The following is a 27,831-nucleotide window of genomic DNA, read 5'->3' on the forward strand; positions in this document are numbered from 1 at the left end:
GAATCCCTTTGATCCCCTTATGTTGTCTTATTGCTATCGCTAGAACTTCAAGCACTATATTGAAGAGGTATGGAGAGAGTGGACAGCCTTGTCGTGTTCCTGATTTTAGTGGGATGGCTTTGAGTTTCTCTCCATTTAATTTGATGTTAGCTGTCGGCTTGCTATATAGCTTCTATTATAGTTAGGTATGACCCTTGTATTCCTAATCTCTCTAAGACCTTTATCATAAAGGGATGTTGAATTTTGTCAAATGCTTTTTCAGCATCTAATGAAATGATCATATGGTTTTTTCTTTCAGTTTATTTATATGATGGATTACATTGATAGATTTATGTATGTTGAACCAGCCCTGCATCCCTGGGATGAAGCCTACTTGATCATAATGGATAATTTTTCTAATGTGTTCTTGGATTTAGTTTGCCAGTATTTTATTGAGGATTTTCGCATAAATGTTCATGAGGAGATTGGCCTGTAGTTCTCTTTCTTGGTTGGGTCTTTGTGTGGTTTTGGTATCAGAGTAACTGCAGCTTCATAAAAGGAATTTGGCAATGATTTCTCTGTTTCTATATTGTGAAATACATTAAGGAGTATAGGTATTAGGTCTTCTTGGAAGTTATCCACATTGAAGCTGTCTGGACCCAGGCTTTTTTGGGTAGGGAGGTTTTTTATAACAACTTCTAATTCTTCGCGACTAACAGGTCTATTTAGATTGTTCACCTGGTCCTGGTTTAACTTTGGTATATGGTACTTATCTAAAAAAGTGTCCATTTCTTTTACATTTTCCAATTTTGTGGCATACAGGCTTTTGTAGTAAGATCTAATGATTCTCTGAATTTTCTCTGTGTCTGTGGTTATGTCTCCCATTTCGTTTCTGATCTTGTTAATGTGCGTATTCTCTTTCCACCGTTTGATTAGTTTGGATAGAGGTTTATCAATCTTGCTGATTTTCTCCAAGAACCAGCTTTTTGTTTCATTGATTCTTTGGATTGTTTTCTGTGTTTCTATTTTGTTGATTTCAGCCCTCAGTTTGATTATTTCCAGTCTTCTACTCCTCCTAGGTGAGTCTGCTTCTTTTTTTTCTAGAGCTTTCAGGTGGGCTGTTAAGTCTCCAATGTGTGCTTTCTCCGTTTTCTTTAAGTGGGCACTTAGTGCTATGAATTTTCCTCTTAGCACTGCTTTCATAGTGTCCCATAGGTTTGAATATGTTGAGTCTTTGTTTTCATTGAATTCAAGAAAGACTTTAATTTCTTTCTTTATTTCTTCCTTGATCCAGGTGTGGTTCAGTAGTTGACTGTCCAGTTTCCATGAATTCGTAGGCTTTCTGGGGGTAGCATTGTTGTTGAATTCTAACTTTAATCCATGGTGATCTGATAAGACACAGGTGGTTACTAATATTTTTTGGTAACTGTGTAAGTTTGCTTTGTTACCGAGTATGTGGTCAATTTTCAAGAAGGTTCCATGAGCTGCAGAGAAGAAGGTACATTGTTTCCTATTTGGGTGAAATGTTCTATAGATGTCTGTTAAGTCCATTTGATTCATTACCTCCCTTCATCCTCTTATTTCTCTGTTAGGTTTCTGTCTGATTGACCTGTCCATTGGTGAGAGAGGAGTGTTGAAATCTCCTACTATTAGTGTGTGTGGTTTGATGACTGCCTTGAGTTTTAGCAATATTTCTTTTACATAAGTGAGTGCTTTTATATTAGGGGCATAGATATTCAGTATTGAGACTTTGTCCTGAAGAATTGTTCCTGTTATGAGTAAAAAATGTCCTTCTCCATCTCTTCTGATTGATTTTAGTTTGAAGTCAACTTTGTTAGAAATTAGCATGGCCACACCTGCTTGTTTCTTAGGTCCATTTGCTTGCTAAACCTTTTCCCAACCCTTTACTCTGAGTAGATGTCTGTCTTTGTGGTTGAGGTGTGTTTCTTGTAGACAGCAGAATGTTGGATCCTGTTTTCGTATCCAATCTCTTAGCCTGTGCCTCTTTATAGGTGAGTTGAGTCCATTGATATTAAGTTATATTAATGACCAGTGGTTGTTAACTCCGGTCATCTTTCTTTCTTTCTTTCTTTCTTTCTTTCTTTCTTTCTTTCTTTCTTTCTTTCTTTCTTTCTTTCTCTCTCTCTCTCTCTCTCTCTCTCTCTTTCTTTCTTTCTTTTTTTTTGTAGTAGAGTTTGTGTGTTTCCCTTCTTCGAGTTGTGCTGGTGAATGGTCATTAGATGTCTGAGTTATTGTGGGCATTGTTGGACTCTTTGGTTTGTGATTTTCCTTCAATTACTTTCTGTAAGGCTGGATTTGTGGCTACATATTGTTTAAATTTGTTTTTATCTTGGAAAACTTTGTTTTCTCCATTTATAGTGAACGAAAGCTTGGCTGGGTATAGTAGTCTGGGCTTGCAACTATGGTCTCTTAGTTTCTGCAGTACATCTATTCAGGACCTTCTGGCTTTCATGGTTTCCATAGAGAAGTCAGGTGTAAGTCTGATAGGTTTACCTTTATAAGTAACTTGACCTTTTTCCTTTGCAGCTCTTAATATTCTTTCTTTATTCTGTATGTTTTGTGTTTTGATTATTATATGGCGAGGAGATTTTTTTTTTTTGATCCAGTCTATTCGGTGTTCTGTATGCTTCTTGTACCTTCAAAGGAATATTTTTCTTAAGGTTGGGAAAGTTTTCTTCTATAATTTTATTAAATATATTTTCTGGACCATTGAGCTGTACTTCTCCTTCTTCTATTCCTATTATTCTTAGGTTTGGTCTTTTTTATTGTGTCCCAGATTTCCTGCATGTTTTGTGATGATAATTTGTTGGTTTTGCTGTTTTCTTTGATCAGTGTGTTTATTTTCTCTATGGTATCTTCAGTGTCGGAGATTCTTTCTTCTATCTCTTGTAATCTGTTGGTAGTACTTGTCTCTGTAGTTCCTGTTCATTTACCCAGATTTTCCATCTCCATCCTTCCCTCGGTTTGTGTTTTCTTCATTACTTCCATTTCATTCTTCAAGTCTTGAACTGTTTCCCTTACCTGTTTGATTGCTTTTTCTTGTTTCTCTTCGTTTTCTTGAGTATCTTTGAGAGATTTATTCATTTCCTCTACCTTTTTGTTTGTAATCTCTAATTGATTATGGCAGTTTTTCACCTCCTGTTTAAGGTCCTCTATTATTTTCATATAATTCACTTTTGAGTCGAATTCTTCTAATTCTTCTGGAATAGGGTGTACAATTCTTCTTATTATATATCGGGATTCCTGGATTCTGGTGATGTCATGTTGCCTTTCAGGTTGTTGGAGGAATTCTTGCATTGGCGCCTGCCCATCTTTTCCTTCAAATGGAGCCAGGAGAGGCCTGGTGTCTTGGTCCAGTCTTTGCTGTGACTAACTCCCTGGGTGTATCTCCTCAGTGTAGGAGCAGGAACCATTCCCTTCTAGATGGACTCCTCAGCACCAAAACATGGATGCCTGGTAGTCCAATGACCAGCAAACAAAAGGACAAATGTGGGGGGTAGGGCGGGGTTGAGTAGAACACAGGAGACCCTGCAGCACAAGCTGAAGGTGCCTGTGCTCCCTTTTGGGGGACCTTGAGGCCTGCCCGGTAGGCAGGCTCTCATCACTCTGAGTGGGTAGCCTTAGTGTAGGAGCAGGAAGCTGTTCCTCAGCAAAGGACCTTGCAGACAAGGCAGGCTTGCGGGGAGGGGGGGGTCGTGTGTAGGAAAGAAAGCCCTGCAGCAGGAGCTGGGGGAGGGGGATTTGTGCTCTCTTCAGGGACAGTCCGCCCCTGGATAGCACACACTCACCGGTCCAGATGGAACTCCTCAGCACCTAAACAGGGACGCCTGGTAGCCCAATGAGCCGGGGACAAAAGGAAGAATGTATCAGGCAGGGCGGGGTCCAGAAGAGCACAGCAGACCCTGCAACCCGAGTTGAAGGTGCCCGTGCTCCCTTGCAGGGGACCTTGAGGCCTGCACTCTGGGTGGGTAGCCTTAGTGTAGGAGCGGGAAGATTGTTCTTGAGCAGAGTACCTAGCAGACAGCAGGGCAGGCTTGGGGGTGGGGAGAGCTGGGGGGGCTGGGTCGTGTGTAAGAAAAGGGGCCCTGCAGCAGGAGCTGGGGGAGGGGGGTTTGTGCTCTCTTCAGGGACAGTCCGCCCCTGGATAGCACACACTCACTGGTCCAGATGGAACTCCTCAGGACCTAAACAGGGACGCCTGGTAGCCCTTAAGTCCACTTTTTGAGAACAAAAGATTTGATATGATTTGAAAATAGGTGATTTACATTCACCACTTTGGGTTATCCACTGTTTAGTGGTGAGGCAATATCATGAGGTAAGAAGTGTGTGTGTGTGTGTGTGTGTGTGTGTGTGTTAGCAATACTAGAATTGAAGACTATGTTTTTAAATATTTATTTATTTATTTATTTTTTGTATTTGAGTGTTTTGCCTGCATGTATGTATGTGCACCATGTGCATGCCCATGGTGGCCAGAAGAAGGCCTCTGGAACTGGAGCTACACATGGTTGTTAGGGTTCTGGAAACTGAGTATCAGGTTCTCTGCAAGAGCAGCAAGTACTCTTAACTACTGAGCCATATTTCCAAGCCCTGGGATTTTTATTTATAATCTATCAAGTTACATGCTATTATGCTATTCCTTAACTCATAATATCCTATTTTTAAAACAATATCAGAGACATAAGAGAGTATTTCAAATAAGTTACAGAATCATGTAGCCTTACACATTTGCTAATTGAAGCACCTTTTAAAGTGATTTTAACCCAAAATCAAAGCAGTGCAGGCTCCTTATTACAGTCTGTCCACATTGAGTAGATGGAGGTCAATGAGGGTCTGGAGGATCTGGCAGCTTAAATGAGACTTAGCCCAGGCTGCTCTGGCTGATGCTGGTGGAGCTGCTGTGACAGAGATGATGGGCAAGGGAGCATCAAGGGACCCAGAGGATGCTGTATGATCACTTTGGTGACAGCAATAGTTCTGGTTCCCACACAGGCACAGACTTCCAAGAGGTGACACACAGGTGAGGACCAGTTCACACCTTCTTAGCACACAAAATCCCGTTGCTAGGAACTGTGTTGTGAGTCATTTTAAATTTTGTTATTGGGTTCGCACATGAGGGGATTAGCATTCACTGTATGTTCTCCACTGAGCTGTCCCCCTGGCCTGGGGTGCATCTGTTTCTAACTATAAGAGCAAATAAACCCCGAATTCCCTTTAGTGACTTGAAGTAAAAAGCTGCACATGTTCGCTGGCACCAGAGTTGATATCTCAGTTTAGGTGAAGACTTTCTATCACTTACCTGAGCTCCCCAGGCGCCTGCGTTCTCTCCCACCCTGTGTCATCCAGGTTTTAGTACATGAACTGAGTCCTTTACTGTCCATCCCTGGTGGAGCACTGGGGGAAGTCTTAGCTTTTCCAGGGTCTGCATGTTGGAGCCTCAGATTGCAGAGATTTTCATTTTTAATTTAACACACAAGCAGTCTAGTAACACGTGTGTTTTATATTCTTACAGGCACTGTGGCCAAAATATAGTATTTATCTCACTAGAGAGATCTGATTAGGAAACTATATATATTAAAATAATGGACAATGTGTAGGATACTACTTTCTCCTAATGGAATTTTTTCTTTTTTCCTCTATTTTTTTGAAAGGCAATTATCTCAGTCTTAGTGGCTGTGTTTATTGGTACCTTGATCTATCTTGTAAGAAATGATTGTGCTGAAGTCTATACCAGGTAAGCAAACTTGGATCCTGATTCTGAGAAAATGCTGTTACTTTGTTCAAGCTTATAGAAATCCATTAAGAATTAGAATTCATGATGAGAGTAGAGTAAATGTTTTATTATATGGTAGAGTGTGCATTGAAGGCTGAGTGTAGAGAGTAGAAAACTACTCACACCACACATTTCACATTTTACCCATTTAAGTGTGTGGGGTAGATTCATGTTATGCAACTATCTCCACATTTGAAATATAGGTCGTTTTTCATCTTCCCTAAAGGAATACCATAGCTCTGGAGGAAGACTGCCCATACTACCCATTTCTGATTCCTGGCATCAACCATTCTATTTTCTGTCTTTGAAATTACTTCTGTGGGAACCCTGATTGGAGTCACACAAGTATCTGTGTTATGGTGTTATTTTGGTTTTTTACTTCTTTATTTTGGCTGATTTGTTTTCATTGGTGTGATGTCCTCAGGGATCAAAGTGGGGTGTGTGTGTGTGTGTGTGTGTGTGTGTGTGCAAATTTCTTGGGCTCTGGAAGGCAAAATAATAATCTATTGTGTGAATATGCTATGTTGTTTCCTATTCATCTGTGACTGCAAATGTGGTTTGCTTTCATCTTTGGCTTGCTATGAACCATGCTTCTGAGTGTGCAAGTGCATCTGTTTGAGCCCTGGACTTTTGTTATTTAAGGTAGAAAGATAGAGCTACCAAATCATAGGCCATTGGGTTAATTGTTTGAGGAACTTCTGTCCTGTTTCCAACTTGACTGTACTATTTTATATCCTCACCAGCACAACACAAGGGCTCCAATATGTCCACATCCTCACCCTTCTTGGTTTGAATATCTTATTCAAAGATATTAAAGAAAAAATAAACCACAATTTATTGGATATTTTATAAAGAGCCTGTTGAACCCAGTTTCCCATTTTAAGTTTGAATGTTTCCTTTCATTCCACAAATATTTATTTCTTTACTTAGTATGTGTACATATGAGGTCATACATGTGGAGCATGTATGTGGTGGTCAGAGGACAACTGAGAAGAGTGAATCCCTCCAGCACATGGGTTTCAGGGGTTGTACTCAAGAGAATTATGCTTGGCAGCAGTCATCTTACACACTGAACAATCTCATGGTCCATAATTTTTCCTTGCTATTAAGTTATAGGTACTTTCGTTTTTGTGATTTGAAAGTTTGAATTCCCCCACCAGATACATACATGATCTACAGCTATTTCTTCCCTTCTGTGCATTGCCTTTTTATTCTGTTTATAATGCCTTGGCACATAAATGTTTTTCGCTTATCCTATTTATCCCTTTGTTTCGCTGGTGCCAATTTTCTTGAATATATTAGGTTTATTTGAATGTGAGTGTGGGTGATAGAATGGGACTGTCTTTCCTGACTTGTCTTCCAGATTGTCACCCTTTGGGTTCTTTTCTAGTTTGAGATACAATGTGGCTTTAAAGATATGCTTTCATGTTAAAACTTTTCAAGGACTACAGCATGTTCCAAACATAGCTTCTCATCAGGATCACAATTTTCAGAATTTTTACTGTAAATTATGTGTGGCACAGCACTTTTTGTTCAACCGGGCTCCCTGCTTGACACCCACAGCCTCAGGATACTGCCCAATGGCCAGAGAGTTTTGACCATGGAAGTTCTGTTGACTTGATTTTTCTGTGAATGTGTGTGTGTGTATGTATGTATGTATGTGGATGTGTGCATGTGTGTTAGTGTGTGTAAGTATGTTGTGTGTTATATGTCCAGGTTTCTGTGGGGTACATTCATGATTAGGTGGGTGTCACATATGTTGTTGAGTTGTAAATGTTTATACATGAAGGCCAGAGGTTATGCCGGGTTTTCCTTGAAGACCCCATTTTCTTTTTCAAGGCAGGTGCCTCACTGAACCTCGAGCTCACTGGCTTGGCTAGGCTGGCTGGCGGATGAGCTCTAAGCATCAACCTCTATACCCTTCATCTCTGGAGTTACAGATGAGAAGTGCTATACCAGGGGACTTTTCCATGTGTTCTAGCCATCTGAAATCAGGTCCTTTTGGCTAAATGGCAGACACTTTGCTGAGTGGGTCACCTTCCAGCTCCACAAGTCTGTTTTGATATATGGAAAGCACTAACTAGTTTTGAAAGATAGAATAAACATAAAAATCAGTTCTGTGGTTTCCTTCCGTGTGGATCAGACAATAGTCTTCAGTGAGATGATCATTACAGCTATCCAGACTGTCTGCTATTCATCTTCCCTGAAGGCCAGGATCTAAAAGCTTTCCTGGCATAGCCATATATGGAGGGAAAGGCAAAGGTCATAATGCCAGCAGAGCTGCTTGACAAAGATCCAACAAAGCTGAGCCACATGAGTGCCAATGCTCCACTTCTGTTTGTGATCTCTATGTGCTGTATGCTTGGGTGGTGTGCGAAGTCCTTCTCTATATGTGTTGCTTTTATTGGCTAATGAACAAATAATCTGTCTTGGCCTGTGATAGGTAGAGTAGAGCTAGGTGGGGAAAACTAAACTAAATGCTGGGAGAAAGAAGGTGGAGTCAAGAGATGCCAGGTCGCTGCCAGATGGGAAAGACATGAGCTGCTAGCTGGAACCTTGCTGGTCGGCCAGGAATTTCGTGGTAAAATATAAAATAATGGAAATGGATTAATTCTAGATGTAAGAGCTAGCTAGCAATATGCTTAAGCCATTGACCAAACAGTATTGCAAATAATATAGTTTCTATGTGTTTATTTTGAGGCCGAGTAGCTGAGACCAAAGCATTGGCCTCCTACAACACTTGGGGAACTTTAATAAGTGTACAATTTGGGGATATTGTACTGATGGAAATTTTCTCATGATTCATTTATGCCTTCTCCCAGGAGAATTTCTTCTATGTTTTCCCAGGAAAGTCCTGAGCATACTACCCTATCATTTTTAAGGAGATATCCTTATCCACTTGACTGTCTTTTTTATTCCTTGGAGGTTGTGAAATATTAAAGAAGGCAGAGATCTCTTTATTATACTCAGAGATATTCTTTAGAGTAGGATACAAAAGTCATAGATTAGATCAGGTCTATTAAAGGTTGAAATCAATACATTATACTCATGAATACTGAATGAAACTGTGTTGACTCAGTTTCTGTCTCACCCAGTCCTTGTCCTGCCTGATTCCTGCGGTTCTTAAGTCCCAAAGAAATCACATAGAGGTCTATATTAGATATAAACTGATTGGCCCATTAGCTCAGGCTTCCTATTAACTCTTATAACTTATATAGCTCATTATTAACCATTATTCTTATCTGTGTTAGCCATGTGGCTTAGTACCTTATTCAGCAGGGCAGTCACATCTTGATTCTTCTGTGGTTGGTTCAAGACTGCCAAGTAATGGGCTTCCTTCTTCCCAGAATTCCTTGACCTGCCTCTACTTCCTGTCTGGTTGTCCGGCCTCTACTTCCTGCCTGTCTAATGATCAATCAGCATTTATTTAAAAATATAATTGACAGAATACAGACCATTCTCCCACACCAAAATTGTACCTTTTTATTTATAAGGTACATGGGTAAGGTATGGAGAAAATCATCAAGCCATGGCTTCAGCAGGCCCTCCACAGTCCAAGAGAAGGAGGCTTCTCTTCTCCTCTGCTCTTATCTGGTCAAATATCTCCAGAAAAGACCACATTCACTGGGCCAAGCTGCTATAATACAATAGGCTATAGATCAAGTTCCTACAATAGTTCTTAAAACATCTGCCCCTGTAGTGACTCAAGAACACGATAATCAAAACAAAGTAAACTTAAAAGGTCACCAAGCTTCAGGGTTTAGAGAAGCTGGCCATAGATCAGATTGCAAGCCTTTTCCCACTTACTGCACTCAGATGATTACATGGCATACACAGAAACAAAGTGAGATTAATTGAAGATACCTCTGACCATACAGGGGCTTTTGTTGGGCAAAGAATAAAGATGATAGAAGAATGAGGTGTCAGGACCCCATTTTTTAGAAAAGTTAGCTCATGCAGAGGCAGAGTGGTATCTTATGATCAAAGAACAAAAGAGTGCCAGGATTAAACATACAGATGAATTATATAAAGATGTAAAATGTAAACATTCTATTATGTCAGAAATAACTGCAGCAGCTGCCAGGTGGTGGTGGACATCTTTAATTCCCTCAGTCAGGAGGCAGAGGTAGGCAGATCTCTGTGAGTTCCAGGCCAGCCTGGTCTACAGAGTGATTTCCGAAATAGCCAGGACTATCCAGGAAAACTCTGCCTCAAAAATACAAAATAATAATAATAAATGCTGCAGCAGCTTTGAACTGAGAAATTTTTTGGGCAGTCTGGCTGTTAATAGTTAATAATATACTGCTCAGGAAATGGCAAACTTCTTGGACTGGCTAACATCCTTGAAGCCACAAAATCTGGCAACCTGAAAATGGGCTGTCATGTGCCTCTAGATTCTTAAAATTTGGGTTATGGGGTTGATGAGTAAAAATTACCATAAAAGATAACTCTGTTTATAAATGATGACTAAACTCATGACTCCAGATATGCAAGAGATAAACCCATGTCTGGAAACAAAAATGATATAATCTGAGTTTTGGAACAACATGTATCTATTTCTAATCACCTAATTCTCTCTGAATAAAGAATCATTAATTTGACTAGTTAGTCAGGCTGTGAGAGTCTCACCACCACTGTGGGCTAACTCACTGCTTCCCTCACTTACCCCCTGCCTCCTCTCTGGAACCTGTCAACCCCTGGGCCTGTTGTTTCTATCTGTGGCACAGTAGCTGCACCTGATTCTATTGATGCCTCAGTTGCTTTCTGTACCTCAGCAGCCTCTGCCACCACCTTGCCACTAAGGTCTCAGTCCGGGGGGCCTTTGCGTCCTGTCCCCACCACTACCTCAGCAGCCTCCATGTGTGGAGACAGATATGGTTTTAGCTAAAATTCTCACTTTTTATTTTACCAATAAAGACTCTGGTACCAGATGCTGGGGTGAAAACCTGCTAGCTCAGAGACAGAGAAAGCAGCTGGCTGACCTTTCTCCTTTGATGTTGTCTCAAAAAGAGCTCTCTTCTATGCAGTCTGAAACAATCCTTCTCCACTGCATGTCACTTCCTTCTACTTCCTCTCTCTCTCTCTCTCTCTCTCTCTCCTCTCTCTCCTCTCTCTCTCTCTCTCTCTCTCTCTCTCTCTCTCTCTCTCTCTCTCTCTCTCTCCCTCTCTCCCACCTCTCTCTCTTTCTGACCTCCTCACTTCTCCTCTCTCTATAGTCACTTCCAGTCAGCTGCTTGCTTGCTCTGCCTCTTGATCTATGGCTGATTTTATTTAAATAATGTAATCTCAGGGTTCAGCGTGTGATCAAATAGCCCTCAACAGGGTCTGGCAGCAGCACTTTCCAAACCCAGTGGTACTTGATTTGTGCCCTGTGTGGACAGCACAGCATGACCACAGGATACAGAGTGTAGACACTGTCACAGGAAGCATTTAAACATGAACTCCAAAAACCCTGATGCAGATATAAAGAAGAGTTCTATTAGCTGGTTCTTCATATTGTGAAATGCTCTTTGTAATTTTAATTCCCTTTGCTAAGAGGTTTCTTTGCTAAGAGGTTTTTTTTTTTTTTTTTATAAGATGTTGGACTGGGTGACAATGGCCCTTTGTGTGTGGTTTATTCCAGTTTCCAGTCTTCCTGATTAGTGGTTGATCCTTTTGGATAGTGTCCTGGTTAGGTTTGTTTTTGTCAACTTCATATCAGCCAGAGTCATGTGGGAAGAAGGAACCTTGATTAAGAAAATGCATCTATTAGGGTGGCTTGTGGGAAAGTCTGTGGGGGCATTATCTTGATTAATGATGGATGTGCAACCCCTGGGCAGGTGGTTCTGAGTTTAATAAGAAAGCAGGCTGAGCTAGCCATGAGGAGCACTCCCCTAAGGTCCTAGCTTCTATCCCTGCATCCACAGTCCTGCCTTAAATTCTTTTTTGACTTTTTTGGGGGAATGGACTGACCAGGGCTATATAAGCCAAATAAATCTCATTCTCCCTGAGCTGTTTTTGATCAGGATGTTTATCACAGCAACAGAAACCTGAGTAGAACAGTTCAAAAACACTTCCTCAACATAATTTAATAAAGCTATTAAGTTACTTTCTATGGTAATATTTAAGATATTCATCACTCTGACTACAGGGCAAGGCCAGTTCAGTCCTCCTCTTCTCTATTGCTTTGGGTCTTAGCTGGGGTCATCCTTGTGGATTCCTGGAAATTTCTCTAGTGCCAGGTTTCTTGCTAGCCCCATAATGGCTCCATTAATCAAAATATCTCTCCTTGCTCTCATCTCTGTCCTTTCTCCATCTTGACTATCTGTTCCTTCAAAATTCTCTTTCCTTTTGCCTCTTCCCTTCCTCCTCCCCTTTTACACTTCCTTCTTCCCCACACCTATGCTCCTGATTTTGTAAGGAAATCTTGTCTATTTCCTTTTCTTAGGGATTACCTCATTCCTTAGCTTCTCTAAGGTCATGGACTATAGGCTCAATATCCTTTGCTTTACAGCTAGTATCTACTTGTAAGTGAGTACATACCATGTTCGTTTTTCTGGGTCTGGGCTTCCTCACTCAGGATTTTTTTTTCTAGTTATATCCATTTGCATGCAGATTTCAAGCTGTCATTGTTTTTTACCACTGAGTAGTACTCCATTGTGTAATGTGCCACACTTTCTTTCTCCATTCTGCAGTTGAGGGGCATTGAGGTTGTTTCCAGGATCTGGCTATTACAAATAATGCTGCTATGAACATAGTTGAACAAATGTTACTGTAGTATGATTGAGCATCCTTTGAGTATATGCCCAAGAGTAGTATTACTAGGTCTTGCAGTAGGTTGATTCCCAATTTTCTGAGAAACTGCCATACTGATTTTCAGAGTAGTTAAACAAGTTTGCATTCCCACCAACAATGAAGGAATGTTCCCTTACTTCACATTCTCTCCAGCATTGGTGTTTTTTATCTTAGCCATTCTGACTGGTGTAAGATGGTATAATCTCAGAGTTGTTTTGATTTGCACTTCCCTGATGGCTAAGGATATTGAACATTTCCTTAAGTGTCTTTTGACAATTTGATATTCTTCTGTTGAGAATTCTCTGTTTAGTTCTGTGCCCAATATCACCATAGAACTTTCATCCAGCAATTGATGGAAACAAAGACAGAGACCCATAGCAGAGCACTCTGCTGAGCTCCAAAAGTCCAGTTGAAAATTGAGGGGAGTGAAGAACATGAGCAAAGAGGTCAAGACCATGATGGGGACACCTACTGAAGCAGTTTACTTGAGCTAATGGAAGCTCACCAACTTCAGCCATACAGGGAAGGAACCAGCATAGGTCTAAACTAGTCCTTCTGAGTGTAATTGACAGGTGCATGGCTGGGGCAAACTGAGAGGCCACTGGCAGTGGCACCAGGATTTGTTCCTACTGCTTCTACTGGCTTTATGGAAACCTATTCTCTTTGGATGGATACCTTGTTCAGCCTAGATATAGTTGGGGGGGCCTTGGACATTCCCCAAAACAAAGTGCCTTATCTTCTTTGAGGAGTGGATGAGGGGGTAGGTGGAGAAAATGGGAGAAGGGGAGAGAGTGGGAACTAGGATTGATATGTAAAATTAAAAAAAGATTGTTTCCTTTTTAAAAAATAAAATTAATTGAAAATAGTAATGAGCTTTAAGGTGATAAAAAAACTTACTTTCAGGGTCAATGTTAGTATTATTTTTATCATCAATGACATTCTAAAGTCCAGATGATACTTCTCTTGTTTTGATCCAGCATTGCCTTTTCACTTTGTTCAACTTGTGTAACTAGGAACTGGGTTTGAATTTTGTGGCATAGGAGTTCCTTTGGCTTAACAGCATTATAGGGTTGAGGCAGCCAAATATTAAGGAAACAGCATTACAAGAAGTAATTAGACCTAAAAATTTGTTCTGTGCAGACTAACAAAATAACTGAAATAATTTTCCCCAAATGTATGAGAAGTCTGATATTCATTGGAGCCCTACACACAGTAAGCAAGTTCAGGAACTTAAGTGTCTACCAGCAAAAAGCTGGTACAGAAAATGTGACTTGCAATGCTGCTTATTTTCAAAATAAGATTTTATGACAATATGGATAGAACTGAAGATTTGAGGAACATCATGCAAAGTAAAATAATCTAAACACAAAAAGACAAATGTGCTTCACTTCTATGTGGATTATGAAGCAATTGTCCTCCTGGAAACAGGAAATAAAGTGATGATTGGCAGAGACAATGTGGAGAGAAGACACACATATGGGCAAGGAGCACAAAATTAGTTACACAGGAGAATAGGGTGCTTTTTCTTTGAGATCAATTGTACAGCACATTCAACTTAAAAAATATAATACACATTTCAAGGTTTCTGAGAATATATTCCTGATACACTAGTATAAAATTATGTATTTTTATATTGATGAACATCACTTAATATAGTTTTATATAATTATTTTACAAAACTGCTCATGCATCATATTCGTTTTATATCTTCAACTTGTGGTATAGGTTGTCAATCTATAATTATAAAATCTAAAACAATCAGATAAGTATTTAGATGTGACATATATGGTTAAGTGAAGCCAGGGTCAAAAATTCCCTTTTTAAGTTCTTGGTTTTGTTGATAACCATATATGAGAGTAAACCCAGATGGGAACTTGAGGACAATTTATTGAAGGCAGAAAAAGGGAGAATTTCCTGAATACCAAGGAACAGGTGTGTATGGGCGTGTAAGAGTAGTGAGAAAGAAAGTTGTGCATCTAATAGAACAGAGCCTTGAAGGCAAGACTGGCTCATTAGGAGGGGAGGAGAAACCCAGGTCCTCTGCTCTATTGCTGGGCACATGGTGCTCAGCTCCTCCATTCTATGGTTGGTCACGTAGTCCTCTGGTTCTCTACTCTTGTTTGTTCCTTTGAAGCTGGGGCACATCTGTGACCTAAGAGGTCTAGAACTTGTTATGCAGCCCAGGCAGGCCTGAGTCTGTAGTGATTCTCGAGCCTCTGTCTTTCAAGTTCCAGGAGTTTGAAAGTTAAGCTTCCTGATCTTCTCAGAATCTTTCCTGTTCTCAAGTTGTCTTTTTCATTTTTAATATTTTGCTTTAATGGGAACTTTGGTAGATTATAAAGTGAAATTTTTCTTTAATGTAGGAGAAAACTTGTCTCCACTAAATTCCTCCCCCTCATCTGTTCTGGATACCTACCCAGCCCTGTGTACCTAGATAAAGAGAGTCACTGACTTCTGTCAGTTGAAAAGGTGTCATATAGCTAGGACCCAGCCATGCCATCTGTCTCAGAAAACCTGACATGTGTGTCCAGGAAACAGAGAAATGCAGAGGGCCTTTTATTCCCCCTCCTCCTGCTTACCATCCCCTATCAAATGAACACAATTGTTTCTTCATAAATAAGCATGACTGACTTCATTTCTGAGCTCTTTGAAAGCCATGCATGAAATTGTTTGGTTATTTTAGGAATAATCATCAAGATGGCTTTAAAGATGGTTCTACAGTCAATATCTGTAGTAAGCTGTTGTGTAGGGATTTCCAACTGTTTTATGTTTTAATATTTAATCTTCTGTAAATCAATACAGCCAATGAAATATAAAAACTTTTCAGATTTTTATTTATCTTGATATTTCTTTTTATACATTAGGATTGATGTTTACCAACTTTGTTAGTTAAATTATAGTGAAGTGTTGGGCTGCCATGACTAAATACCACAGGCTCAGTGAATTTAAATCAAATATGTCTCCACACTGCAGTGTGAGAGCCTGAAGTGAGGATTCTCTCCCAGGCTCTTCTTGTCTGGCCTCCTTCTCTCTGCCGTCTCATGATAAACACTGCAGTGCTGTCTTTTTCCATGATGAGGACACAGATGGCATCATGGGGTTCCTCTCTCATGATTCCATCTAAAACCAACTAACTCCTAAATTATATACCCTAGGATGATTATATTCAGGGTCATTACCACATTGTTGGATTTTAGAGGATGCAGATATTGCAGTGGAGGCAGAGAGGAAAATAACTCAAGGGACTGATACTTCTTGACCTTTATAACCAGAACAGTTCTACATTTTCCTTCTTTTTTAAAAAATAGTTATTTTATTCTTATGTACATGAATGTTTGTCTGCATGGATGTATGTGCACGATGTGTGTGCCCTGAGATCTGTGGAGATCAAAAGAGGGTATCATATCCATGGGGACTGGAGTGGCAGATGCTTGAGATCCACCATGTGGGTACCGGCAACTAAACCTGGGTCCTTTGTAAGAACAACAAGCACCCTTTACTGCTGAGCCATCTCTCCAATACCGCTTCTTTGTTGTCATTTTCATTTTCTTTTTTAAAAGAAAAATCTATATGATTTTATTTAATGTACAGAACAAGCTCTGTTGTAAAGAAACCATTCCAATGTTGAGTTTTCTGTTTGATTTTTCCTCCATTTTTTTTCTGCAGATCTGTGTTCCTCTTCTTGCTTACAAGTGTTGAATGTATCACAGGCATGTCTGCAGGGGAGCTCTTCGTGATTGACAGGGATCGCTTTGTGTGAGTAGCCCCTAATCCAGAAGCAGGCATCAGGTGATGGTGACCATGTTGATTATATTCATAGTTGGGCCTAGGATGTTATTGCGTGAAATACTAGTATTTTTCCTTTTTTTTTTCTTATTTGTTTAGTTGAAAAGTAAACGAATATTGAAAGTTTGTGTTCATCATTGTGGCCCCATGCTTTTTGAAGTATGTAAAGAGATTATTAATATTAATGAAAAACTGGTTGGGAAATCAAGAACAGAGGTGTCTTATGCTTAGTAAAAGTTTCAAAATTTTGGGTGTGGTCACCAGATCCCAGTGCTGCAGATACAGTTGTAGGTGACTGAGAATCACCGGAGGATCCTGAACCCCCAGGGAAGGATAACAGGGGTTTCATAGAGCTTAAGTGTAGCGGGTTCAGCAGCACGTTGAAGCTAGAGAGGGACAGCTGCACAAGAATCAGGGTCCTCTTGATGCAGGGCTGGAAAGAGCCAGACAGCAGCTGCATAAAAAAGAACTGTTTATCTTCCATGTTTGAAAAACATGGAAGAACCTTTTCCTGGTGACCTGTACTTGGGATTTCCTGCTCTCAAAGATGAACAAGATTTGCCCCTAAATACATGCCAAGGAGGGGAGTCATCAGAGAGGAGCTGAGGGGCCTCTCTTGAAGCATGATTAATAAAAGCTCGGAGACTAAATATGGGGCCAACTAAAAGACCAAAAAGTAAGCCACCCTGCCTCTGGCTCTTACCTTGACCTCAGTTTGAAAGGGTGATCTGGACTCCAGGAATCTCAAAATGAGACTGTTTGTTGAGTGCTATTTCCTCCCATTTTATCATCTTCTCTAGGGCTGGGATTAAAAATGTGCACCACCGTGATTAAAGGCATCAACCACCTGGTTTTTAAGGTAACCAGTGTGGCAACTAGGATTAAAGGTGTGTGTTACCACTGCCTGGTGTAAGGCTGACCAGTGGGGCTGTATTACTCTCAGATCTTCAGGCAAGCTTCATTTATTAAAATACAATTGAAATGCCGCTACATTTTTCCTTTTTGCCTAAAATAAAAAGAAAGCTATAACTAATACAAAAAGACAACATACAATAAGTACAATGACTATATAAAATATACACAGGTAATAAATATATCAACAATATCTAGTTCATTTGCATTTGACAAATTCAGAGAAAATACTTCATATCTATCCTATCTTGGTGAGTTCAAAGTCTTGTATCTAATTTACTTTCTATCATAACTTGCTTTCTGCGTCTGATAAACTCTAACTAACTAACCTTCAAGTATCTCAGAGATGTAAGAAGGAAATGATATTAACTGAATAAGCAGGAAGTACAAGCAGGTAACTTCCAAAAGAAAATGTGAGTAATGACAGAAACAGCTGACTTCCTGGACAGTCACCCAAAGATCCTCTGCAGCGATAGGACATCTCCATCTTTGGCCCACAGGCCTAGCATATCCAACAGATCTTTCTGTGAAGCAGGACATTCTGAAGGGCTGTCCCTCTTGGTCTTGACAATGCTTGGCAGTTACTTTCTTTCCTATCCTGCTTGTCCAATTAAAACAGCATGCTGTTAGCAGTTGAGGCAAGGACATTTTCTTGCCCAGTGTCTTACTTTTTGCCACAAAGAAAGCAAACTCCATGTGGAGTTTCTTCTATGCCCATTATCTTCTCTGAAGTAGAAGGTTACTGCTTCCAGGAGCAGATATATCTCATTATCATGAAAAAGAAAACCTAGATTATTAAAACATTTGAAGTGCAATATTCTGTAGATCTCTTAAGTGCTTGAAAATGACCTGTCTATCTAAAATATCTTTTTTACCTTGAGAAGATATTTTATGTGACTACAAGTTCGATTATACTAGGTGATTAACTACTAACCTGTATTTTCTTATTATCCTACACAGTTGGTGATAATAATTTTCAAGGAATACAAATTTGTATAACATTATTAAATGAGTTGTATATATTTTATATATGTAAAATATGTTTTAACAAAATTAATCTCAAATTTGTATCAAAATGTAAAATTTGTATACAATATACAAAAGTTCAATCCAATGTAAAATGTTTAAAACTAATAATTGCTTTTTAAAAGTAGATTCAATAATCTACCCTTTTAGTCTATCATATCTATACCATTGAATAACCAAAAACCACCCACCCCACCTCTTGGGAATGGGATGACTATTCTTAAATTAACTTCCTGCTGTCTGGGGTGATGATACCTTTAGGGGATCCTGAAAGAAAAATTTGGGTTAATTGTCAAGTCCTGGGAGAGATAGCTGTATCATTCAGTGTTTACATAATGGAAAAGGGCAGAGTTTATCTCAAGTTCTGACTAGAGTAGTCTATGAGGCTAGATCATCTCAACTAACCATCCTGAAATTGTTCTGAGCAGTTTGTAGTTCAAAGCCTATCTTTAAGTAATGTAATCAGCTGAATGACATCATATGAATCAGGTGGAATGATTGTTGTGGGGTCCCAGGCATACTTTTTTTTTTTTTAACCTGAGATAGAGTTTTAATTCCTAACAATTGAACATTTTCTTTCTGTATAGCCCAATTCAGATGCCATGATTCTAGAGTAATAGTACTTACATCTGCACCTATGTCTAATAATTTTTCATTATAATGGTATTTATTTATACCCTCAGCTTTGACCTTTGATCATTTATAGAAATCTGCCAAAATACACATTTTCTATATTTTACTGAAATTTTAATTTATTCTCATGGTTATTCTATTATTTAGAGGAGTACAGTTTTATATTATGGGTACTGCATTTTCTAATTTTCCTGGGTAGGCATGTCCTCCAAAATGACTGGGAATTACTGGATCACGTTCAACCTAGGTGACTACGAGAGACTTCTCAAGAAGTTTCCCTGATTGCAATGGGTTGCTTTGTTTGTCTCTTTTTTCATTACCTTGTCAGTCTTTGCCAAATCTTATGCATATCCCAGAAGGTTGGGGCCTTCTATTTGGGTGATTCCCAGAAGAAACATTATTTTCATGAATGCCCTGACTACAATTCCTTCTCAGATGGCCTAGTCTACCACAATGAAAGCATTTAGTATTTTAATGTCTCTTTATACCTTTGAAAATTGCTTCTCCTAACCAAGCCTCAGTGTTAAGGCTGTGTGTAGAAGCCATTCATCCACAGGTGCTGATCTGACCTTTAATGGCCCAAGTATCTTTTTGCATTCAAAGTTTGCATTTTCAAAAGCCAGATATTCAATGAGTACTCATCTAACTTCTGGATCTGCTACCCCTATTTGTACAACTTTAGTATCTTTGCAAAAAGTCACTAAATGGTACTCTTGGACCTTGCATAACCTTAGTATATGATTTAATTTTTTTCCTAGTTCTTAAATATTGTCCCAAGCATTAAAGGCTGTGGTTCATTGTATATAGCTTCACTATTCAGCTCAGCATAAGGGCCATCACCAAGAATTGATATTAAAAAGCATCAAAACCCCTGACTCTGCCTTGATGTTCAAGATCCTTAGCCTCTTCTCTCCAAAAGATCTTTCGCTGAAGCTGTGGACCAGTACAGCTGAGACTAGTTGAAGCTGATCATGTGGAGTAACCTAATTGCTTGAAACCCATGTCTTTACCAACTTCCTCACATATGGGGAATGCATACCATAAGATACTACCTCTTGCTTAATATCTTTTAGATCTTTCATACATATAAGTTTCCATTAATAATGTGTATATCATTTTGAATATTGAGTATTTGCTGTATTTTCAGAGGTAATAACAGGATAAGTAATTGAAACTTTTGGTGAGTCATGTCTGACTCTGAGAGGTATTGACAATACTAAATATCTACTATTGTCTTTTGTATGTACCTTTTCTTCTTGTTTATCAATTATGATAAGGTCCTTAATCAATTCAAATCTTTTTATTTTAAGGTCTAAATCCCTTGACCTGTGAACATTTCTAATGATTTCTTCAAATAAATTAATTTCTGGTTCTCATTCTGTACATGTGATTTCAAGTTTTAAAAATTTTCCATCAATGTTATCTTCTCATCCTTAGAGATTATTTGGATGACACTTAGATTGCCTTCCAAGAGTGATGTTCTATCTGCTAGGTGTCATAACTTTTAACAGATTTTGATTGTCAATTTCAACAGTATGAATCCTTTCAGATAATCTTTCAGTACCATTTTGTAAAGTTTCATAACCCGTTGACATGGATTGAATTATGCCTGTCAAACCATGTTTATCATTTTTAATGATATTTAACCTTTCAGCCAACTTCTCATTATTACTCTGTATAGTTTTATCATTTCTAAAAGTTTTTCACTCTTGACTCTGTTAACAATCCATTTCTTTAAAGATATAATATGAATTATCTAATTGATGACAACTATGGCTAAGAAGGTCTAAGTCCCAGGTAGGTCATATACCTCCCTAGAAATCCAGTCATAATAGAAACACAAAGGTTATTAAATTCTTGGATGGTGATAATTGAATATATATATATATACACACACACACACACACACACACACACACACACACACATATATATTTAGCAGATGACTTACCTTTGTTATAATCCTGGTTTAGCTGAAACTTTTAAGGTGTAATAATGGTGTGGGCCAGAAAAACCTATAGATTTTCTAAGCAGAGCTCAAAACCATAACTGAACAGAATTTTGGTAAACAGATGCTGATCAGGATAGTTGTGCAGCAGTTGTATACAAACTGTAGAAGTCAGGGGAAACTACAGTAGCTATGTGAGAACCACATAGATGTGCCACTGAGGGAAAACTGCAAAACTGCAGGAGTCATAGGAAACTATGTGGTGCTGAGGGAAATTGTGTGAGTTCCCCATGGGGTGTCAGCAAGGATGGGCCCAGCAGGAGATGTACAGAGCTGGGGTAGATGGGAGTTGGGAGCACTAGTGCTTCTCCTGAACTCAGGTATCCAGGTTTGGGTTCCAATTTCTAGAGCTGGTTTTGGCTAGTGGCTAAAAAGCCTCAGGAAAATGGCTGTTTTTGGTAAATTTGTGCCCCATGTTGGGTGCTTAATGAAGCATGATTAATAAAAGCTCAGAGACTGAAATTGGGGATCAACCTGAAGACCCAAAAGTAAAGCAGCCATCCAATGGTTCTTACCTTGACCTCAGTCTAAAATGGCAATCCAACCTCCAGGAATCTCAGAATGAGATGTTGAGAACTACTTCCTCTTGTTTTATAATCCTCTCTAGGACTGGGATTAAAGGCATGCACCATTGTGATTAAAGGCATGCACCACCTTGTTTCTGTGGCAACCAGTGTGGCCACTGGGATTAAAGGTGTGTGTTACCACTACATGGTGTGAGACTGACCAGTGGTATTGTTTTACTCTCAGATCTTCTGGAAAGCTTTATTTATTAAAATACAATTCAAATGCCACTACACTAACTCAGTTGGTAGATTGCTGGCTATGTATGCATAAAACCCTGAGTTGGATTCACAAAACCCTGAGCATGGCTGTATTTCTGTAGTCTCCGCACTTTTGGCAAGGATAGAACCAAGAGGATGGTCATTGTTGGCTACATATGGAATTTGAGGCCAACCTGCACTAGTGGTCTATTCTCAAAAAAAAAAAAAATAGAGCTACAAGAATACAATGGGAGTGGAAGACCTTGGAATTTGGAATGACTTATAGAAAGATGTCAGGAAGAAAGAATTAGATTTGGTACTGGTAGGATTCATGGTTGGAAAGTGAGATTATTGAAGGATGAATTCTATCCTAATGTGAGAGTAGCAGAAGAGAAACACTTGGTGTCCTAAATCAGCACCTCAGAGTGATAGTGTCACTTTGTCCATCAGAACTGGAAGGAAAGAAGTCTCCATGACCACTGTCTGAGGTGAGGTATGAATGAACTGCTGCTCAAGAAGCCAGCTTCAGAGGGGCAGAGACTCTGAAGAGAGTGGACACATTGGGCTATTTCCCTGGAGGACTGTTGTGTGCGCAGAGTGGACTAAAGAGGGGAGAGTTCTCTGATGGGGAGAATCATAGTGAGAAGGTCATAAGGATGATGGCCTAGAAATGTTGGTTCCTAAGATGGGGACATGTGTGGGAGTCAACCTGGATCACAGGGGACACTGTTCTATTAGGCTCTCTATGGTAGCAGAAGTGAGTGTAGCCAGCATCTCCACTGTGCCTTCTGGACTAATCTAAGGATGTATAATGTCATCTTTGTCTCTGTAGACATGAACACACCAGTGGATATTACAGAGTGTCATCATATTTTTTTGGGAAATTGCTCGGTGAGCTGGTGCCCAGGAGGTGGTTGCCAAGTATTATATTTATCGTTATAATATTCAGCATAACAGGTAAGTTACACATTTGAGTCAATGGAGCAAGATCAATTTTTAGATATCTATATTGATAATGATAATGGAACAAGATCAATTATTACATAACTATATTTATAATGATAATGGAGCAAGATCAGTTATTAGATATATATTCACATGTACTGTAAAGAACTAATTTTTACTCTATGTGTGTGTGGGGTGTGTGTCCGTCTGTCTGTCATGTGTGTGTGCACTAAGTGAATGCAGTGCCTGAAGAAGCCAGAAGAGGACATCAGATCCTCTGGAACTGGAGTTATAAAAGAATTTGAGATACATTTTGGGTGCTGGGATTGTAATTCAGGGTTTTGCACTAATAGCACATGCATTTACCAGTGAGCCATCTCTCTAGCCCAACTGTACATTTTTCTGTGTGTTTGTGTATAAATGTCTGTTTATGTAAATACAATATAGAAAAGAAGATAATATCTCTTATATATGTACATGTGTATAAAATATTTACTGTATACTTTGTCTTCCTCTGCAATCTTACAAACAGGGACAGCAACTTTGGTGTTAGTTCAGATTATATTATGTAAATATTATTTAAAATATTTTAACAGAATAATCTATGCACAAGGTCAGGCTTTATCCTAGACTGTTTAGAATTTCCATAATTTTTACATATATAGAGACACACATGCACAAAGATAAGCACTGATAAACCTTAGTCTGTTTTATAAGACATTTATCTTTCAGAACCAGCCGTATATGGGAGGGTTTTGGGAAATATGTTTGTCCTGCTAGCCAAACAGTCAGAATTTGATCCTCAGAATCCACAGTGGAAGACAGAATCAGTCCAGAAAGTTGTCCTTCAACTCCACATATACACTACAGCACATATACACCATGGCAGATGCACACCATGGCAGATGCACACCATGGCACATGCACGCCATGGCACATGCACACCATGGCACATGCATGCCATGGCACATGCATACTCTGGCACATGCATGCTATGGCACATACACACCCAGGTGTTGAAATACCCAGGATAGCTAAAGGATACAACAATTATATTTTTATTTATTATGGGGGAAATCTTATGAAACAAGAAATGAGAAATCCAAGCATAGCAGTGACCCAGGGGAATGGCGCAGAGAGAGAGAGAGAGAGCACCTGGGCTCAGAGAGAGAGAGTACCTGGGTGGTACACAGGTTTTGCCTCAGGTCCCCAAAACCATGTCTTAACTGGACTCCACCTCTTAAAGATAATTGGCTAACAAGGTTTTCCTCATCATCTCCCCCTTTTGTCTAAACAAGAGTGATGCAAACCCAATACTAAACTATATACAATAAGAACAGATATCAAATATAAAATTACAAACAACATAAGCAATATTAAGCAAGGAACACATGACAAATGTTTTAATAAACATTCTATTCCAACAAGTGTAAATCTTACATCAGAAATAAGCTTGACTAAATCATAAGAGGAAGGTAACTACAACTATCTAATCTTCAACACCATAGAAGGCCTGAGAAGGGAGATAATATTACTTGAGTATGCAAGAAGTGCAATCAAGTAGCTTCTAAAGTGAGCAGAATATGACAGAGACATTTAGCTACTTGAGCAATCATCCAAAATCTCTTTTGCAATGTTGAAGCAGCCAACTTTGGCTAAGGCCTAGCATAACTGACAGACCATTTTCAGAGGCAGGAAATTTTTCAAAACAATCTTACACAGTCTTGGCAAGATTTGACAGTCTTTTTTTCTTGTGTCCTGCTTATCCATTCCAGATACCATGTACTTTGAAAACAGTTAGACAAGGAATTCAGCTCCCCTAGACTCTAACTTGCGTCTTTGTGGCTATTATAGAAACACAGGACTATGCATGACTCATAACGTTAGCTCTATAAAGCTTACAAATCAGCTTGTGGGGCCTGTTGCCTTCCTCCAGAGCAGTTACATGATGACTTCACAGGGAAAACTAAATTTGAAGGCACCTACCTTTCCTCTATATATTAAAACCACTGCAAGGTTATTTAATTCTTGCCTCAGACATCTTGCAGTATATCAAGGAAGGAAGTCAGGGCAGGAACTCAAGGAAGAAACCTAGAAACAAGAAGTGAAGCAGAGGCCATGGAGGAGTACTACTTACTGACTTGCTCCTAATAGCTTTCTCAGCCTGATTTCTTATGGAAACAAGGACTACCTGTCCAGGAATGGCATCTACAGTTGTTTAAAAGCTACCACCATAAATCCATCAAAAAATGACCCCACAGGCTTGCATACATACCAATCTAATGGAGGGATTTTCTTAATAAGGTTCTATCTCCCCATAGTCCTGATGCTATTTTTTCACTAATATGATTACAATAAACACAAGGGAATGAGGACAAGAAAGATTTCTATTGGTAATTCTCCTGTGAGATAATACAGTAGAATTTTGACCAGTTGTGTTCCCTATAGCTGTATATGTCAGGATCTCATAAATGAATCATAATCGTATATAAAAGAGAATAGGTATTATATGGAAAGGTGTTTTATGGCAAGTATAAAAATGAAGTCATATGATGAGGATGGAGAGTTGCCTCATTGGTTAAGAGCACTTGCTGCCACCCCACAGCCTCCAAATCTGGTTCCCAGCACCCTCATCATCAGCTCTAGATCTGATCCCCTTTTCTGGCCTCCAAAGGCAACTGCACACATTTGGCATACAGTAGCATGACACACATAAAGGTACACATGAATTAAAATAGAATGAATCTTTAAAACGGAACTGTATAATGACTTTATGTAGTCACATGGAAGGAAGCAATTAAATTGGAGACCCAGAGTAGTAGAGTGATTCTAAAATAGTTACTAGTCTTTTGGAGATTGAACTATTATTTGAAAACTGACAATATCCTGGATTTCAGTAGTGGGCTGGATTGACACCCCCCCTTTTTTTCTTTCTAAGGAGTACGAACAGATGTGAAGGGTTTCTTCACTATGATATTTACCGTCATTCTGTTGGCTAATTGTGTCAGTTCCCTGCCACTGTCTATAGGAGCAGGGGATAATGCAGCAGCTGTACCAACACAACTGATAGCCATCTATTTTATGTTCATGGTGGTGAGTATGAATTGTTTTTATAAGAGGAAAATTTCCATGTGTTCCTCCTTCCACATCTAACCTGTTTGACACATCAGGACTTGGGACAGAGGCTTTATGCTAAAGCATATTATGGTCTGTAGAAGAGAAGGAGCTGCCTTTCCTTCTAGGCTTTGTGTCTGCTGCTCTAATGTCAGTCCTATGATGTGGTTGGCATGGCCTTTCTAGTGAGCTCTTAACAGACATTTCTTGGGATCATATTACAAACTCATAGTAAATTAGAACTTCAAGAAAGTGGTGTGATTGGCTGATCTCCCACAACAAGACGGACTGTATCCAGTGTGAGAAATTTGAATGCTATTTTAACCATAGCAGAGGTGATTTGGTTTATTTAGTAGTCTCAGGTGGGAAAGCCAAGGTCATGCTCAATGTAATTGTTCAGTATGAGGAGTCTATCTCAGAGTTCACTTGTTCTGAAAACTGTTAGAAATAGTAAAAGATTCCAGATTCCTAAGTACTGACCATTCTCCTGAATTAGCACACTTCTGCTCATCTGTCTGTAATTGATTACTCAGTCTTAGTCTTTAATGCCCATAAATTACACAATTAATGTAAATGAATCAATCAATTAATGGAGTCAGATCCCACATTTTTCCAAAAGGATATCAAGTAATTAGAATGATTAATGTGTGGTAATTGTTCACATTCTTTCTGCTAGTGCAGGAGCATACTGTTGCTTGGCAATGGCAGATGCATTTCATTGAGAAAAAGCAAAGATTTGGTTTTATTCTTATTTATATGGTCATATATGTATGACTATCCTCTAATGTAAAACTTCAACAAATATTAATTTTTGTTTGAGAAATTCTTAAATGCACATAAAGTGTTTAAACAAAGTCCATGCCATCTTCTTTCTCCTAAATCCTTCCCTATGGAATTTTGAATGAGAAATGTCCCTTAAGGCTCAGGGACTTCAACACTTGCTTCAAAGATGATGACATTGTTGGAGAGGTTCTGGAAACATTAGGAGGTAGAGACCTGATGGGAAAGTTTGTCCCTGGGCAGGGGAGGGACTGTGGGTGTCTATAGTGTTGTCCTCCTTCCTCTTCCCTCTCTTTTCTGTATTGTCACATGAAGATGTGTGCATTCTGATTTCTCTCCCATTTCCTTGCCTACTGCCTGCTGCCTCCCTCCCAAGATGGCCTCTTATCTGTCTGAATCATGGTGTTGTGTCTCAGCAGTAGGGAAGTAACTGCTACATTTCCTTTTACTCATGCCGTTCTCCTTTCCTTGTCTCATTCTTTGTTCTGCATTTTGTAAACCACTGGGTCCACTTAGCTGTGCCCATACATGCCTCTATGGAGGGCCACCTACTGGAGGATGGGCAGGCTCTCAGGGGCCACACCCTAAAAAAAAACTGGCTCTCCCCCTCCCTGCAGCCATCAACTGCCTGTAGCTCCTCAGGTAGGGAGTTAGTTCATGGCCAACTCTCTCCTCCATACAGGGATTTTTTTCTGTCTTGATCTTGTACAAGTGTTGCCCATGTTGTCACAACTGCTCTGCATTCATATGTGTCACTATCCTGTTGTGACAGGAAAACACTCTCTTGTTGTAATTGTCCTCTGCCTCTGGCTCTTACAGTCTCTCTAGCCTCTCTATCATCATGATCCTTGATCTTTGGGAGGAGGGTGTGATATCCAGATGTCTCATTCAGGGCTGGATCCTGTGTAGTCTCTTTTCTCTGTGTGTTGACCTGTGGAGAGTCTGTGTTAATCACTGTCTCCTGCAAAAGGAAATTTTTCTGAAGGTCTGAGATGCACTAATTTATGAATATCACAACTCATTCAACGTCAATTTAATACCGTGCCAATTTAGAAGAATAACAGTAGATTCTCCTCTGCGACCAATGACCCCACTAACCACAACATCAGGCATGATTTACATTATTGCAGCCCCAGGAAAGCAGTCTCAGTCTGCAGCATGGCTCAAAGAGATACTCACAGAATCAAAAAATATAGACATTTTCTATCTGAGGGCTTTTTTTAGGGAAACTCTTGGTGGTTACTTGTCTTTATTTTCTCGTGTTGGCTCCTCTTGCTATTACATTCCTTTTATTCCTACTCATTGATCCTTGAATTACT

The 27,831-nt window shown here is 39.4% G+C and overlaps 1 protein-coding gene across 1 annotated transcript in view; it reads left to right on the forward strand.

Moving 5' to 3' along the window:
• LOC130876097 (ATP-binding cassette sub-family G member 3-like) overlaps window positions 1–27,831 on the forward strand; it is a 57,575-nt gene that overhangs the window by 20,951 nt on the left and 8,793 nt on the right. Inside the window, exons 9-11 of the mRNA XM_057772524.1 lie at window positions 5,649–5,731; window positions 22,506–22,630; window positions 25,557–25,711. Coding sequence (XP_057628507.1) covers window positions 5,649–5,731; window positions 22,506–22,630; window positions 25,557–25,711 — 363 coding nt within the window. The remainder of the gene's footprint in view (window positions 1–5,648; window positions 5,732–22,505; window positions 22,631–25,556; window positions 25,712–27,831) is intronic.

Source organism: Chionomys nivalis, chromosome 6 (genome assembly GCF_950005125.1).
Source record: "Chionomys nivalis chromosome 6, mChiNiv1.1, whole genome shotgun sequence".
NCBI classification, from domain to species: Eukaryota; Metazoa; Chordata; class Mammalia; order Rodentia; family Cricetidae; genus Chionomys; species Chionomys nivalis.